This window comes from Chelonoidis abingdonii, chromosome 2, assembly GCF_003597395.2.
Source record: "Chelonoidis abingdonii isolate Lonesome George chromosome 2, CheloAbing_2.0, whole genome shotgun sequence".
Lineage (NCBI taxonomy): Eukaryota > Metazoa > Chordata > Testudines > Testudinidae > Chelonoidis > Chelonoidis abingdonii.
This window is the reverse complement of record NC_133770.1, coordinates 154,009,097-154,023,294: the sequence shown is the minus strand read 5'-3', so window position 1 is coordinate 154,023,294 and position 14,198 is coordinate 154,009,097. Positions and strand designations below refer to the sequence as shown.

Sequence of the window (14,198 nt, the reverse complement as noted above, 5' to 3'; positions counted from 1 at the left end):
GAAGTCGGACAATGGTCCGTTCTGATCTTGGAAACTATTAATGTAGGGCATCGTCCCTATCTTAAAAGGTGAAGCTTGTTTCACTAATGTTTAGAAAGCTGTACGAGATCTTTGGATGAAAAGTACTAGGAAGCACAATGTGTTTTCATCACTATTAGGCTGATTCTGCAATGGGCTAAGTCCATCAACTTCCTTTATCTTCAGTGGGAACTGGTGTCACTTAGAACCTGGCCCAGCCTGGCAGGATCCAGCCCTGTCCCATCAGTGAGGATCCAAAGAAACTACATGCGTGTGAAGCATTAGACACTGTCGAGGCTGTTTGGGCAACAGATTTAGTTAGCTTTTAGTCTGTTTTTTGAAGCAAGTGATTTCCCAAAGCACCTAAGTGAGTTGGAGCTCAAGTCCCGCTGACTTTCAATGAAACTTGTTCTCCTGACTCACTTGAATAATTTGGAAAATTCCTCCCTAAGGTGGTATTTCAATTTTTCCCCTTAGTCTTCCTGTCTGCACACTAAATTGGGTCCATATGGGTTTGTCTACACTGTACACTAAGCAAGGACTCTGACTCAGGTTTGAGTCCAAGCCCCTGCTTCCGTCCACACACAGATCAGTCTGACTCAGGCCAGCAGGGACTCTGGCCCCAGGTCCTAGGATCCTACTAAGAGGGGGTGGGTCAGAGCCCAAGTCCCACTCTGACTTGGATCCAATCCCTGTTACTGTGCAGTGTGGACACAGGTGAAGCCGCAGATCCAAGTCAGAAGGTCTACGTCACACAGTATAGGCACATTAGCACGACTGTGAAACCCGGGTCCAGCAATTGTAAACCCAGGCTTACAATGCAGTGTGGATGCCCCAGTATGGGCAGTGTAGACATATCCTAAGTGTTTGAGTTGTTAGCAGAAGCGTGATTGCACTGAGCTGCGACCTCAGGGCTGCTAGGTGTCTGCTGAAAGTGGTTTAACACTTTGGAGACTGGACATATGTAATCTACATCCTAAGCATTCATTTTGTTGCCAGCCTGGATAAAACACCAGCATTCTACAGGTTAATGTTCCTAATAGATGATGATATTTTTGGTCATTGCTAAGGGAGCCATTTAATTATTTTCCCAAAAGGTTTTATTTTTTTCTATGATAAACCCTTATTCTGTGGGGCCGGGTGTGTGCCAGAATTTAATGCTGTCCAAGGTGCAGGTTACAAAAGGAGTTTGATGGATCTCTTTGCAGACCCTTGAGGCGGCAGGTGTATTTGCCCAGCCTAAAAGTCATCAGCAAGATTGACACTAATCAGCCCTCCTCAGTAGGGAGGCCAAGGAGTGAACAGGACCTGGAAACTGGACACCAAATCAGAGCTGGTTCAGGCGCATTAGAGGGGTAGCGCAGGGAGACGGTTACAGTGCTACTGGCTGTGCTGTACCTGCTCTGGAGGTAGAGGGCTTCAGTCTCCAGGGGCAGCCCAGGACTTCATGTGAGCATTTCCACTGCAGGTTTAAAAGCTGTCGAATTGCAGGCCCTGTGTTTCCTCTCTCCTTGGGTCAGGAATTCACAGCCTCTTTAGCTGCGGGGAGCCAGCTCCTTCTCTGCATGAGCACTACCTGCAAATAAAACCTTGGCAAGCCTAAACAGGAAACTTCATCTTCAGAGCCAAGCAGCTGTCAAGACAGTATGGGCTTGGCTCCGGGAGTCTAACATGGGGAGAAAGCTGACTGCGCAAAAAGGCCAAGAGTGAGGCATTGCATGCTAGATTGCCACGCCTGGGATAATGATGCTCAGAAATTACACTTGCTGTGGTGACAGTGTCTAGTCTGTTTAGGGTTGCCAACTTTCTAATCTCACAAAACCAAACACTCTAGCCCCGCCCCTCCCTGAGGCCCCACCTCTCATTCACTACATTTCCCCATCCCTCGGTGGCTCACTCTCCAGACCCTCACTCACTTTCACTGGGCTGGGGGAGGGGGTTGGGGTCCGGGAGGAGGTGAGGGCTCTAACTGGGGGTGTGGGCTCTGAGGTGGGGGATGAGGGGTTCAGGGTGTGGGAGGGGGTTCCAGGCTAGGGGAGGGAGTTAGCGTGCATAACGGGGTGAGGGCTATGGCTGGGGGGGCAGGATCTAGGGTGGGGCTGGGGATGAGAGGTTTGGGGTGCAGGAGAGAGCTCCAGGCTGGGAAGTGGGGCCGAGAGATTGGGAATGTGAGAGAGGGCTGCGGGTTGAGGCAGGGGTTTGGGGGGGTGAGGGTGAGGGCTCCGGCTGGGGGTATGGGCTCTGGGGTGGGGCCAGAGATGAGGGGTTTGGGGTGCAGGAGGGGTCTCTGGGTATAGAAGGCAAAGGCTTGGGGTTCAGGGTTGGGTCATGGATTTACCTTGTGCGGCTTGCAGTCAGTGGCGCAGCGAGGCTAAGGCAGACTCTCTGCCTCTCCTGGCATGATGCTGTGCCCCGGAAGCGGCCAGCAGATCCAGCTCCTAGGCGGGGATGTGGGGGCTAGGACGCTCCACGTGCTGCTCTCACCCCCAGGCACTGCGCCCCGCCCCCCTCAGCTCCCACTGGCTGTTCCTGGCCAATGGGAGTGCGGAGCCGGTGCTAACAGGGAAGGGTAGCGTTTGGAGCCCCATGACCCCTGCACCTAGGAGCCGGACCTGGTGGTCGCTTCTAGGGTGCAGCATGGTGGCAAGACAGGTAGGGACTAGCCTTCCTTAGAGCACAGCACCACTGACCAGACTATTAATGGCCTGGTTGGAGGTGCTGACTGGAGCCCGCAGGGCCCCTTTTCAACTGGGATTTCTGCACAAAAACTGGACCCCTGGTCACACTAAGTCTGTTCAGATCATGAACTGTTTCGGGCAGGGACTATCTTCAGGGTGTGTTTGTACAGCACCTAGCCCAATGGGTCCCTGACCTCTCTTGGGGCCTCTAGGTGCAACAGTCACACAAATTATAAAACAGAATAGACCAAAGGTAGCAAGAACTCATGCTTCAGTGTAGAGGTCAGGAAGGAATTTTTCTCATAGAAAATGAGGGTTGGAAGAGACCTCAGGAGGTTATCTAGTCCAACCGCCTGCTCAAAGCAGGACCAGTCCCCAACTAAATCATCCCAGCCAGGGCTTTGTCAAGCCTGACCTTAAAAACCTCCAAGGAAGGAGATTCCACCATCTCCTTAAGTACTGGAATCTCACCCATCTCAGTGAGTATTCCAGACTGTTAGGGTGTGTCGTCTTCCTTTGAAGCAGTAGTGAGCAGATCGTCATCTGATGTAAATTCTCACAGCACCATAGGCAGGATTCTGGACTGCGGGGTGGTGAGGACACAAACCTTTTACCTTTGTGATCTGAAATTGAAATCCTGCCTCTGCTCACAAGCGACAATAATTTTGAGCTGCTCACGCTATTGCCCTTGGGCACATCACAAAATTGTCACATGTCAGAGGCAGAGGTGGAATAGCCAGGGGGTTGTGGATAAAGACTACAGAGCTACTTGTGTTAGGGAGTCCTGGACTAAAGCAGCAGGGGGTGCTGCAGACCAGAATTATAGGTGTCAACAGAGCTGTCCTGAGGGAGCAGGACAGAAATAGCAGCAGCACGGTGCAGGTCATCATTAAGAAACTGGGAGAATGCAAATCTCCAGGTGGCTTCATATCTTGCCATCAGTGGGCTCTTGGCCAGCCTCTGTATGGCAGGCATCTTATTCAGTGACCATAAATCTCTTGGCCAGCACTGATGTAAATAATGTGACTGAGATGTACGTTAATATAGCAACAGCTTTTGTACCTCTGCTTAAAAAGATACAGAGTGATCTAGTATTTAGAGCAGGAGATTAGGTGTTAGGACTACTGGGTTCAAATCCTGGTGTGGGGAAGAGTTTCCTAGCATTTAGAGCAGGGAGGAGTTACTCCTGCTTCGTATTCCCAGCTTTGGGACGGGTATGTATCTAGGGGTTAGTGCAAGAGAGCCATCTCTTGGTTGTAGTGTAGGCGGCGATGTTTGTGTCATAGCATCAGGTTGGTATTTTGTGAAAGACACAGGACAGTGATACATTGTGAACATTAAAGGAGAGCTAAAGCTGACCTATGGTGAGGGTTTATTAACGAATATCTTTGAAGAGTTTGAGATCAGTGGGTGAAAGGAGCTACATTGTAATAGGAAGAAAAATGCAACAAACCAGGACTATTCCCTTTCTGAATAACGAGACTCACGTTGATGCTCTTTAAAATATTCCTTGAATTTCTCCTAACTAAAGCTCTGCAGTATCTCCTGATGCGGTTCCAGTATAGTGCCCTCTTGGTTATATGTATTTATTTAAAATACTATTCACTGATTGCCTTTCTCTAGTTTTAACAAACACCATTTTGTGTTCATGTAACATTTTTATTCAAAGCTCTCCAAGTGCCTTCCAAAGGAAGAGTAGTTATTATGGTTGCCCTCTGAAAAGAGGGGAAACTGAGGCACCAGTAAGGTGACCAGATAGCAAGGGTGAAAAATCGGGACAGGGGGTGGGGACTAATTGGCACCTATTTAAGACAAAGCCCCAAATATCAGAACTGTCCCTATAAAATCAGGACATCTGGTCACCCTAAGGACCAGAGAGTTTGAGCTAATTTTTTTTTTAGGATTGCTTCAGATTGCTCAGCCAAACTTGAGCCTGATTATCAGAGGCGTAGATTCCTGCAGCTTTCACTGTCTTGGGTGCGCTGCACTTCCTAATGCAGGCAGTGTTGTGTGTCGGGTTTGGCACAGAAAACTGAGGCATCAAGAGGCCATTCGTGGCTTGCCCAGATCACACATTAAATCCATGTTAGAGCTAGGACTAGAAACTGCATGTGCTCGAACCACTACATTACACTGTCTCCTTCTCCTGCTGCATTAATAGCCTTTTGTCTGTCAATCTGCCTTCACAGTCCATCGTATGGCAATAGTGGTACAGAACAATGGCCACCGTACTTTTTCAATCACTTCCTGCAAAATCTGGGTGAGGTAACAGTAGCCTGTTGCCTTGCCCCGAATCAGACTTGCAGCACCCGGAATCTATTTCCTTTCTTCACTGGTAAATGGGCGAATACTGCTCTACTCTGTTAACTAGGAGGAATCTTGGGTTCCACGTCCCTCCCCACCCCGCCTTGGTTCAAGAGCAACGAATCCCAGAATCCTAAATGAGCAGCAGAGCTGCAGCGGGAAAGATTATCTAAATTTGTTCTCCCACTGGGAAAACAACATTGAAGTGTGTCAATCTGCCTCCCCTTTGTAGTGTGGATCTCTAATCCAGGTAAATGCCAACCTAAAGGAGCTACCAGGGAGAAGGAACCACCAGGTATGTCCCTGACCATAGCTTGGATAATCCAGAGCTGTTTCCAGTGTTTCCAGGCAGAATTAGCATATACTGTGTTGCTACTTTTTTTTTTTAAGCCCCTGTTGTCCTCTGTTCTTTCCCTCTGTCCCCACTGCAGTGACATGAGCCAAAATCCAAATTGTACCAGTTAAAAGCTGCCAGGTTAAGCTCTAGACTGACTAATCCATGAGAATTCATGGAGCTGGGACTCTGGAAACCTGATTTAAAGGAACAGCAGCTTTAGTTCCAAAATAAATACAGGCGCGTTGCCGAGAATTACTTGTGCTTAATTGGAGCACGAGTCATATTCCCAGGGAGCCTGCAGAAATCTGCTCTCATTCATTTATTTGTGTTACTCTTCATAATGAATGTTAAGAAGCTGATGGAGAACATTAAAAGCAGGACAGTTTGGGGGGGTTTTAAGGGAGAGAGCTTTTTCTAGTGATCGGAGCAGGAAGTCAGGATTCTAGGGTTCTTTTCTCAGGTCTGGTAGAAGAGCATGATCTAATAGTTGCAGAAGAGACTGGAAGTCAAGATTCTTGTGGTCTGTTCCCAGATCTCGGAAGGGATTGTGGGTCTAGAGGTTGGAGCAGAGGACTGGGAGTGAGAGCTCCTAAGTTCTTTTCTGCCACCGACTCACAGTGTGACATCGGGTTAGCTCAGCATCCCAGTTTAGTCACTGCGAAATGGTATAATAATGCCAATAGAGTTAATTAACAAATGTCTCTAAAGCACTTTAATCTCCTTGAATGGCGGAGGTGTGTTATAAATGCTGCATCACTGGGGATGAAACTTTGCTTAGTCAGCATGCTGCATTCTCTCATAGACTCATAGACTCGTAGGTCAGAAGGGACCAATATGATCATCTAGTCTGACCTCCTGCACAAGGCAGGCCACAAAACCCTACCCATACACATTTATAACAACCCCGAACCCATGACTGAGTTATTGAAATCGTCAAAATTGAGATTTGAAGACCTCAAGCTGCAGGGAATCCACCAGCAAGCGACCCATGCCCCACGCTGCAGAGGAAGGCGAAAAACCTCCAGGGCCTCTGCCAATCCGCCCTGGAGGAAAATTCCTTCCCGACCCCAAATATGGCGATCAGCTAAACCCTGAGCATGTGGGCAAGACTCACCAGCCAGCACCCAAGAAAGAATTCTCTGCAGTAACTCAGTTCCCATCCCATCCAACATCCCCTCACAGACCATTGAGCAGACTTATCTGCTGATAATCCAAGATCAATTGCCCAAATTAAACTATCCCATCATATCATCCCCTCCATATACTTATCAAGCTTAGTCTTAAAGCCAGATAAGTCTTTTGCCCCCACTACTTCCCTCGGAAGGCTGTTCCAGAACTTCACTCCCCTAATGGTTAGAAACCTTCGTCTAATTTCAAGTCTAAACTTCCTAATATCCAGTTTGTACCCATTCGTCCTTGTGCCTACATTAGTACTAAACTTAAATAATTCCTCTCCCTCCCTAACGTTAATCCCCCTGATATATTTATATAGAGCAAGCATATCCCCCCGGAGCCTTCTTTTGGCCAGGCTAAACAAGCCAAGCTCTTTGAGTCTCCTTTCATAAGGCAGGTTTTCCATTCCTCGGATCATCCTAGTAGCCCGTCTCTGAACCTGTTCCAGTTTGAATTCATCCTTCTTAAACATGGGACACCAGAACTGCACACAATATTCCAGGTGGGGTCTCACCAGCGCCTTATATAACGGTACTAACACCTCCTTATCCTTGCTGGAAATACCTCGCCTGATGCACCCTAAAACCGCATTTGCTTTTTTAACGGCCATATCGCATTGGCGGCTCATAGTCATCCTGCTATCAACCAATACCCCAAGGTCCTTCTCCTCCTCTGTTGCTTCCAACTGATGCGTCCCCAATGTATATCTAAAATTCTTATTATTAATCCCTAAGTGCATGACCTTGCACTTTTCACTATTATATTTCATCCTATTACTATTACTCCAGTTTACAAGGTGGTCCAGATCTTCCTGTATAGTATCCCGGTCCTTCTCCGTGTTAGCAATACCCCCCAGCTTTGTGTCATCCGCAAACTTTATTAGCACATTCCCGCTCTTTGTGCCAAGGTCAGTAATAAAAAGGTTAAATAAGATCGGTCCCAAAACCGATCCTTGAGGGACTCCACTAGTAACCTCCTTCCAGCCTGACAGTTCACCCTTCAGTACGACCCGCTGGAGTCTCCCCTTTAACCAGTTCCTTATCCACCTTACAACTTTCATATTCATCCCCATCTCTCATTTGCCATTTCACGTTTTCCTGATGCTGAAATCCTTCACACAAATAATGTAGCCAAAATGTAATTAACCCATCACTGAAATGAATAGAGCAGTTTAAGGTTTTGGGAACTCTGATCACTATCAAGCTGATTAAATGAGTTTTCCAGTTTTCCTACCACGACAGGTGTACCAGGCCTTTTTTGTCCTATCACCGCCCTGACGCACTACACCCAAAGGAAAAGCATTGGCTGGAAAGAGGGGCAATGAGTTAGACCTCAGAACACTGCCACTCAGGTTCTAGTACCTGCAGAGCCAACAAGACTTGGTTCTCCAGGGCCTAGAAGGGGAGTGGGAGGAGGTATTAGCCAATCAGGACCCACCAGGCGATATAAGAAGGCTTGCTTGCTTCTTTGTAGGGGCAGTACTGGATGAAGCTGGTAGAGGAGGGGAGCTCCCCGGCCCTAACCCAGAAACCCAGGTCTGGAACCCCAGGCCCTCAGAACCTAACCATCTAACTGCACCTTGAGCTGAAGGGGTACAATAAACTGGTTTTTTTTTTGGTCTTAAAGGTTAAGGGCTCAGGTGACCAATTTTGGGGGCTGAACTTTAATTGTTAAAGGATGAGCAAAGAGCTCACTGAACCAGACACCTTGTACCAGGCATGCTGTGGTACCTGTCCTTTTAGTATTTGTTAGTTGTATGCATAAGCACATTATTATTCCATAGATGCACATGGCACTTGACCGATAAAATGTTTTCCCTGCCTTGAAGATTTTACAATCTATTTTTTTTCATAGCAGCATAAGTATTATATTGAGAGAGAAAGGTTGGGGGGACCTGATCCCAGCAGTGAGATTTACCAACCCATCAGGTTCTGTTGCTCTTTCAGATGATGTGACTTAAGGCAAATAATTTAACCTTTCTGCCTCCGTTTCCTCATCTGTAATATGCAGACATACATTGCAAGGATGGTCTGAGGATGAATTAGTTAATGCTCATAAAGCACTTGGCAGGTGGAAAGTGCTATCTATGTACATGTGAAGCATATCTCCCTTTAATAAAAAAAGATAATTTAAAACCATATATGAATTGGACTCATGAAAGGGGTGCCTCATATAACATAATGCTAATACAGCTGGTAAAGCTCTTGTATGATTCCTCTAGCTATGCAGCTTTGCCAATGCACCACCACCCCGACCTAAGACTCTTCTAGATATCCCAGCCCTGAACCATGCTCTGCCAATGCCTCTCAGTCCTCAGCTGTTCCAGTCCTGGGCTCCTCCAAGCACCTTGGCTCCTTCTGAAGCAATGGCTGTTAATCCAGTTTATTGATGATAAATATATCTAACTGTAAAATGCACACAGGCTGTACAGCAGCTGCCCTGTGATTGATCTGTTCTATTCAAGTTCTTATACTGTGTCCATCACTTTGGTCCTTGATCACCTGATTGGTGCACTGTTTGGACAGATGTGCAGTTTACCAGCCATGCATTTGTACCCTGTATTGATCACAACTGTGGCTTTTGTTGTTTCAGGTGGATAAAATTCGAAGAAAAGGTGGAAGAAGGAGGGGAGAGATGGAGCAAACCTCATGTGTCAACGTTATCTTTGCACAGCCTGTTTGAACTACGCACATGTCTACAGACAGGGACGGTGCTCCTAGACTTAGACGGCTACTCCTTACCACAGATCATCGGTATTAACCTCTCAGTGCAAACAGCGGTGGCGTTTTCTTGAAGTGATTTCATTGGCACTCTGAAGCCTTACCTAGAACTAGAGGAAAGTGTCACTCATCTCAGAGTAATTTGGTGGAAGGGAGAGTTAATGGCATGTCAAATGGCACACAATGTAAATGACAATATCAAGTCTGATTCTCCATTTGTGTAGTTATTGACGTGTGTAAATATTAAGATTATTATGTAAATAATAAGACGATGTGGGCAAGTGGCTATGGTGATGGACCGCAAATTTATTCTGTGTGAGAGGATGTTAGACCACTAGTGTAGGCCTGGGGAGAGTGGAGTTCAGTTCCCTGGTCTGCCAAAGACCACCTGTATGACCCTGGGCGCTCAGTTAGGCCCAGATTTGTAATGATACCAGACTCCTTGCTGTTTTAATGATATGTAGGTGTCACTGCACTCAGGATTGCAACCCCAAACTGATTTAGAAGCCCTTGTCTCACTTTCAAAAGGGATTAGGAGCCAATATGCCAATTATTTAGCCTCCTAAGTGCCTAAATCCCTTTTGAAAATGAGAGGCTCCTAAATCAATTAAGTATTGCAATGCTTAGCACAGCAATGCCTCAATTCTATTAAAAATTGGGGCCTGAGTTCCTCATCTGTAAAGTAGGGATAACAGTGCTGCTGTTGTGAGGATAAATACGTTATAGTTTGTGAAGTGCATAAGCCCAGATCCTCAAAGGTACTGAGCTCTCTTGACTTTCTTTGAAACCAATGGAAGTGAAGTCCCTAAACACCTTTGAGCATCTGGGGGCCAGATATGTAGCTAAAGTAGATTATGCGCTGCAGCTGTAAATCACTACCACTCTGATATGTTTGCATTTGACTTCCGCTTTTCCGTGTTTACACATTGACACCTTTGCAGTCAGATGCAGTGAGGTTCTTTAATACATATCATTCCACTGTAATCCATCCAATATGAAGTTAGGCAATGAAGGGATGATGATGATGAGGTTGTTGCTAGATGAATTGTAGCTGTGTCAGTCCCAGGATATTAGATAGGATATTACCTCACCCACCTTGTCTGTCTGGTGGGTCTTAGGCTTACAGCCCCCAAAAAACCCACATGCGTGTGTTGAGGAAGCTGTGACTCGTGGTTGGAGCTGGGACTCCTGGGTTCTGTTCTGAGACCTGCAGGTGTTAGTAAGGCTCTAGTTAATGTTTGCAAAGCATCCTGAGATTATAGAAACCTGACAGGTGAGGAAAAGCTGAAGAAAGAGGATCCCACCATATAACCTCTACAGACCGCATAGAGTTTGTATGATGGGGCTGCCTACAATGGCATGGAGCCGATTTGCGACTGCTAGCAGCAAATATCTCCAATAGCTGGAGATGGGACAGTACATGGAGAAGGCTCCAAGTTACTGCAGAGAATTATTTCCCAGGTGTCTGGCTGGTGGGCCTTGCCAATATGTCTAACTGATTGTCACATTTGGGTCAGGAAGAAATTTTCCTCCAGGTCAAATTGGCAGAGACTCTGGGAGGTTTTCGCCTTCCTCTGCTGTATGAGGGACAGGTCACTTGCAGGTTTAAACTAGTGTAAATGATGGATTCTCTGTAACTTGAAGTCTTTAAATTATGATTTGAGGACTTCAGCATAGGGGCTGACTTCCCCTCTGCCTGGTGGGTGCTCAACCCTGCCCCTGTCCCCGCCTCTTCCGGCCCCTACATTGCCCTCGCCCCACCACCATTCCACCCACTTACCCCAAGTCCCCGCCCCTTCTCCGCCTCCTCCCCTGAGTGCACCGCATCCCCACTCCTCCCCCTCCCTCCGGGAAAGTCCTAAGTGCTGCCAAACAGCTGTTAGGCAGCGGGGAGGAGGGGACGGGAAGCGCTGGGAGGGAGAGAGAGGAGTGGGGACATGGCATGCTTGGGAAGGGGGAGGAGGCAGGGCAGGGCGAGCTTGGCTGCTGGTGAGTGCCGAGCACCCACTAATTTTTCCCATGAGTGGCCTGTTATGTGCAGGAGGTCAGACTAGATGATCATGATGGTCCCTCATGACCTTAAAGTCTGAGTCTTTGGCATGTGATGCAGTTCTAGAGTATGCAAGGAGGGGGATTTTTTTTATTTTATTTTTTTTTTGCAACAGAACCTATTATACCGCAGCCCAGAGAGTCATGCACGCGCTTCTAATGTCCTTCTTTTAGATGATGTTATTGAAAAGCAGATAGAGGATGGTCTGCTCAAGCCAGAGCTGAGAGAGAAAATAAGTTACGTGCTACTGAGGAAACACCGCCACCAGACCAAGAAGCCGATCCACCGATCCTTGGCAGACCTTGGCAAATCGGTCTCGTCCAACACAAGTGAGTTCACAAGATTCAGCTCACACATGGCTGTATCCCAACGTCCTTATTCATTTTTTTTTTAACCCGGGGTAAACTTGTATTGCCGTCTACTTTCAGTCCTTGCTCAGGCCCCTAAAATGCACTCCCTCTACAGAGGGCTAGCACCTGTTCTATGTGCCATTTACAGCCCATTCGAGCCCTGTGGCTCAAATCCACCAATCTGCTCTGTCTGTATGAATACCTGTATGGAACCATGCTGTTCCTCTACACTTCCCCTTGAACACAGACTTCGGGATTTCATCCAGTATGTTCTACAACTCTTATGCTGTATGTGAAATGTGTAGATAAAAACAAAGCTCATGGTTCTTAGATTCATAGAGCTTGAGGCCAGAAGGGACCATGAGATCATAGCAGAGAGCGATGGATGGAACCCACAGGAGCCCAGAAGGTGGCACAGGGAATTGGTAAAGGAATGTAGAGTCTACGTCGCTGCGTGACTGGCCCCTTTATGAAGGAGCAGCACCCAGTGCAACCTGTGAGTGATTACCTGCTGCTCAGTTGGTCTTAAGGGAAGGCACTTGGGCCTTATAAAGAGGGAAACAGGGCGAGGAATGTGGGGGCAGAATGAAGCTGCAGAGACTTTGGCGATGGCTTTACTACACAGCTTTTGGTGACATGGCTATGTCACTGCAGCCATGCCACTAAAAGTCACGCAGTGTAGCCACTGTTTGTTGGCATAAAACTTCTACCCCCAGCGAGCGGCATTCATGTTGTCGGCAGGATGCGCTGTTCACACTGGCACTTGTTGCAGCAAAACTTTTGTGTTTCAAGGGGAGGGGGAGGAGTTAACACCTCTGAAAGACAAGTTTTGTCATTCATAGCCTTAGAGGGCTCCTGCAGAAAGGATCCTCTCCTGGGAAAAGAGGAGAGGTTCCAGGGCTGAGTTGAGACACTAGGGGACAAAGGGTCCAGGCAGGAAAGCCTGCAAATGACTCAGGGGAGAGGAGGACAATCTCCTGGGAAAAGGAAGAAGCCCCAGGATTGAATGTTGTGAATCGTATATACATAAATGACAGACAGCAGGGAAATGTTTAAAGGACTCAGGCCTGGTGGAATTTATCTAAGGAGCCTTGAGGAGAGTAAACTGAGGCAGGGCCTCTGCACAGCCTCACTTAGCCAGAAGGGGGCACTACAGGGCAGGCCCAGCCTTTTACAGCCTATTTAATCCAGTTACCCATTCAAATCCTTCTGAGGTTGTTAGTAAACAAAAAATATTACTCGTCTGACGTTGGTTTGTGTGAAGCAAGCTGGTGGTCTCCGTAGAGCTCCCCATCATAGTAGTATCACCCCGTGAGGCTGTAAATGGCACCGAAGGCTGAACGGTGCATTGAAAACTGATCTCCATGTCAGGGCGAAGGCATCCTGGCAGAGGGCTGTGCTGGAAGCTTGCTCTGATGTGGTATGCCACTGCGTTGCTTGCTCTGTAGAACGAACCCAGTCTGTTGTGTGATTGTTTTCTGTTTTTAGCCATTTTAAAGGGGAATTTCTCTGTTTCCAGTCTAGGATACTAACTTTGGTTCAGATGGGAGGCACTTTGATTGATGGAATCTTGGATGTAATAACCTTAAGTTGTCCACTCTCTAGATTAACCTAAAGTGCAAACATAAGGTTTCACTTCCGCACGTCAGATGTAATCTCCGATAGGCTGCTCTCCCGGCATGCATACTTTCATTGACTTCAGCGAGGTATCCATGACTCTGGGGAGAGCAGTGTAGCAGAACGGAGATTCACCCAACAGCTCAGAGCAAAACTTTGTTCATAATTTAGTGATTTCTAGCCTTGGTGTTTTGGCTGTGGTTATTACTCCTCATCGATGTTTACACTGTAGGTCTTTTTCCATTTAGGAGTAATAGGTTGTTGGAGTGAATATTGACAACATATAGGAAAATACAGGGGCAGATTGTTTACCCACAAAGGGAGTTCTGCTGTTCACTTCAGTGGGTGCTGTGTTGGGCCCATTATTGAATTGCAGGGAAGGTTGTTATTGCTGTTGTTCTATACGCTATTCATCTTGTTGCTTCAAGTCTATCAGCAATAAGTAGAGCCGCTCAAAAAAAATTTGACTGAAGTTTTTCATTGAAAAATGCTATTTAATCTATATTTTTCATGGGAACGTCGATTTCAACAACATTTTTTCGATGGGAAAAATGTCAAAATGAAGCATTTTTTTATGTCAAAAACATTTTGAATCAAAGTTCAGTTTTGTTTTGACTTTTATAGTCTAAAATATAGATTTTAATATATTTACATATTGTGTGTAGAATATTATGTATATGTTATATTTAACATTTAATATAATGAAAAAGGCCAAATTTCTTCTTTGAGTGCTTGCTCATATCCATTCCAGTTAGGTGTGCACGCGCCGCGTGCACGTTCGTCGGAGAAACTTTTACCCTAGCAACACTCAGTGGGCCGGCAGGTCGCCCCCTGGAGTGGCGCCACTATGGTGCCAGATATATACCCCTGCCGACCCAACCGCTCCTCAGTTCCTTCTTACCGCCCATGTCGGTCGTTGGAACAGTGGAGTGCAGCTTAGCTGACCTCCGC

General features: G+C 46.9%; 1 protein-coding gene across 1 annotated transcript in view; it reads left to right on the top strand.

Annotated features, from left to right (window-relative positions):
* Positions 1 to 14,198, top strand: part of SLC4A5 (solute carrier family 4 member 5) — a 123,192-nt gene that overhangs the window by 23,092 nt on the left and 85,902 nt on the right. Inside the window, exons 3-4 of the mRNA XM_075062728.1 lie at positions 9,103 to 9,263; positions 11,454 to 11,609. Of these exons, the coding sequence (XP_074918829.1) occupies positions 9,103 to 9,263; positions 11,454 to 11,609 (317 nt within the window). The remainder of the gene's footprint in view (positions 1 to 9,102; positions 9,264 to 11,453; positions 11,610 to 14,198) is intronic.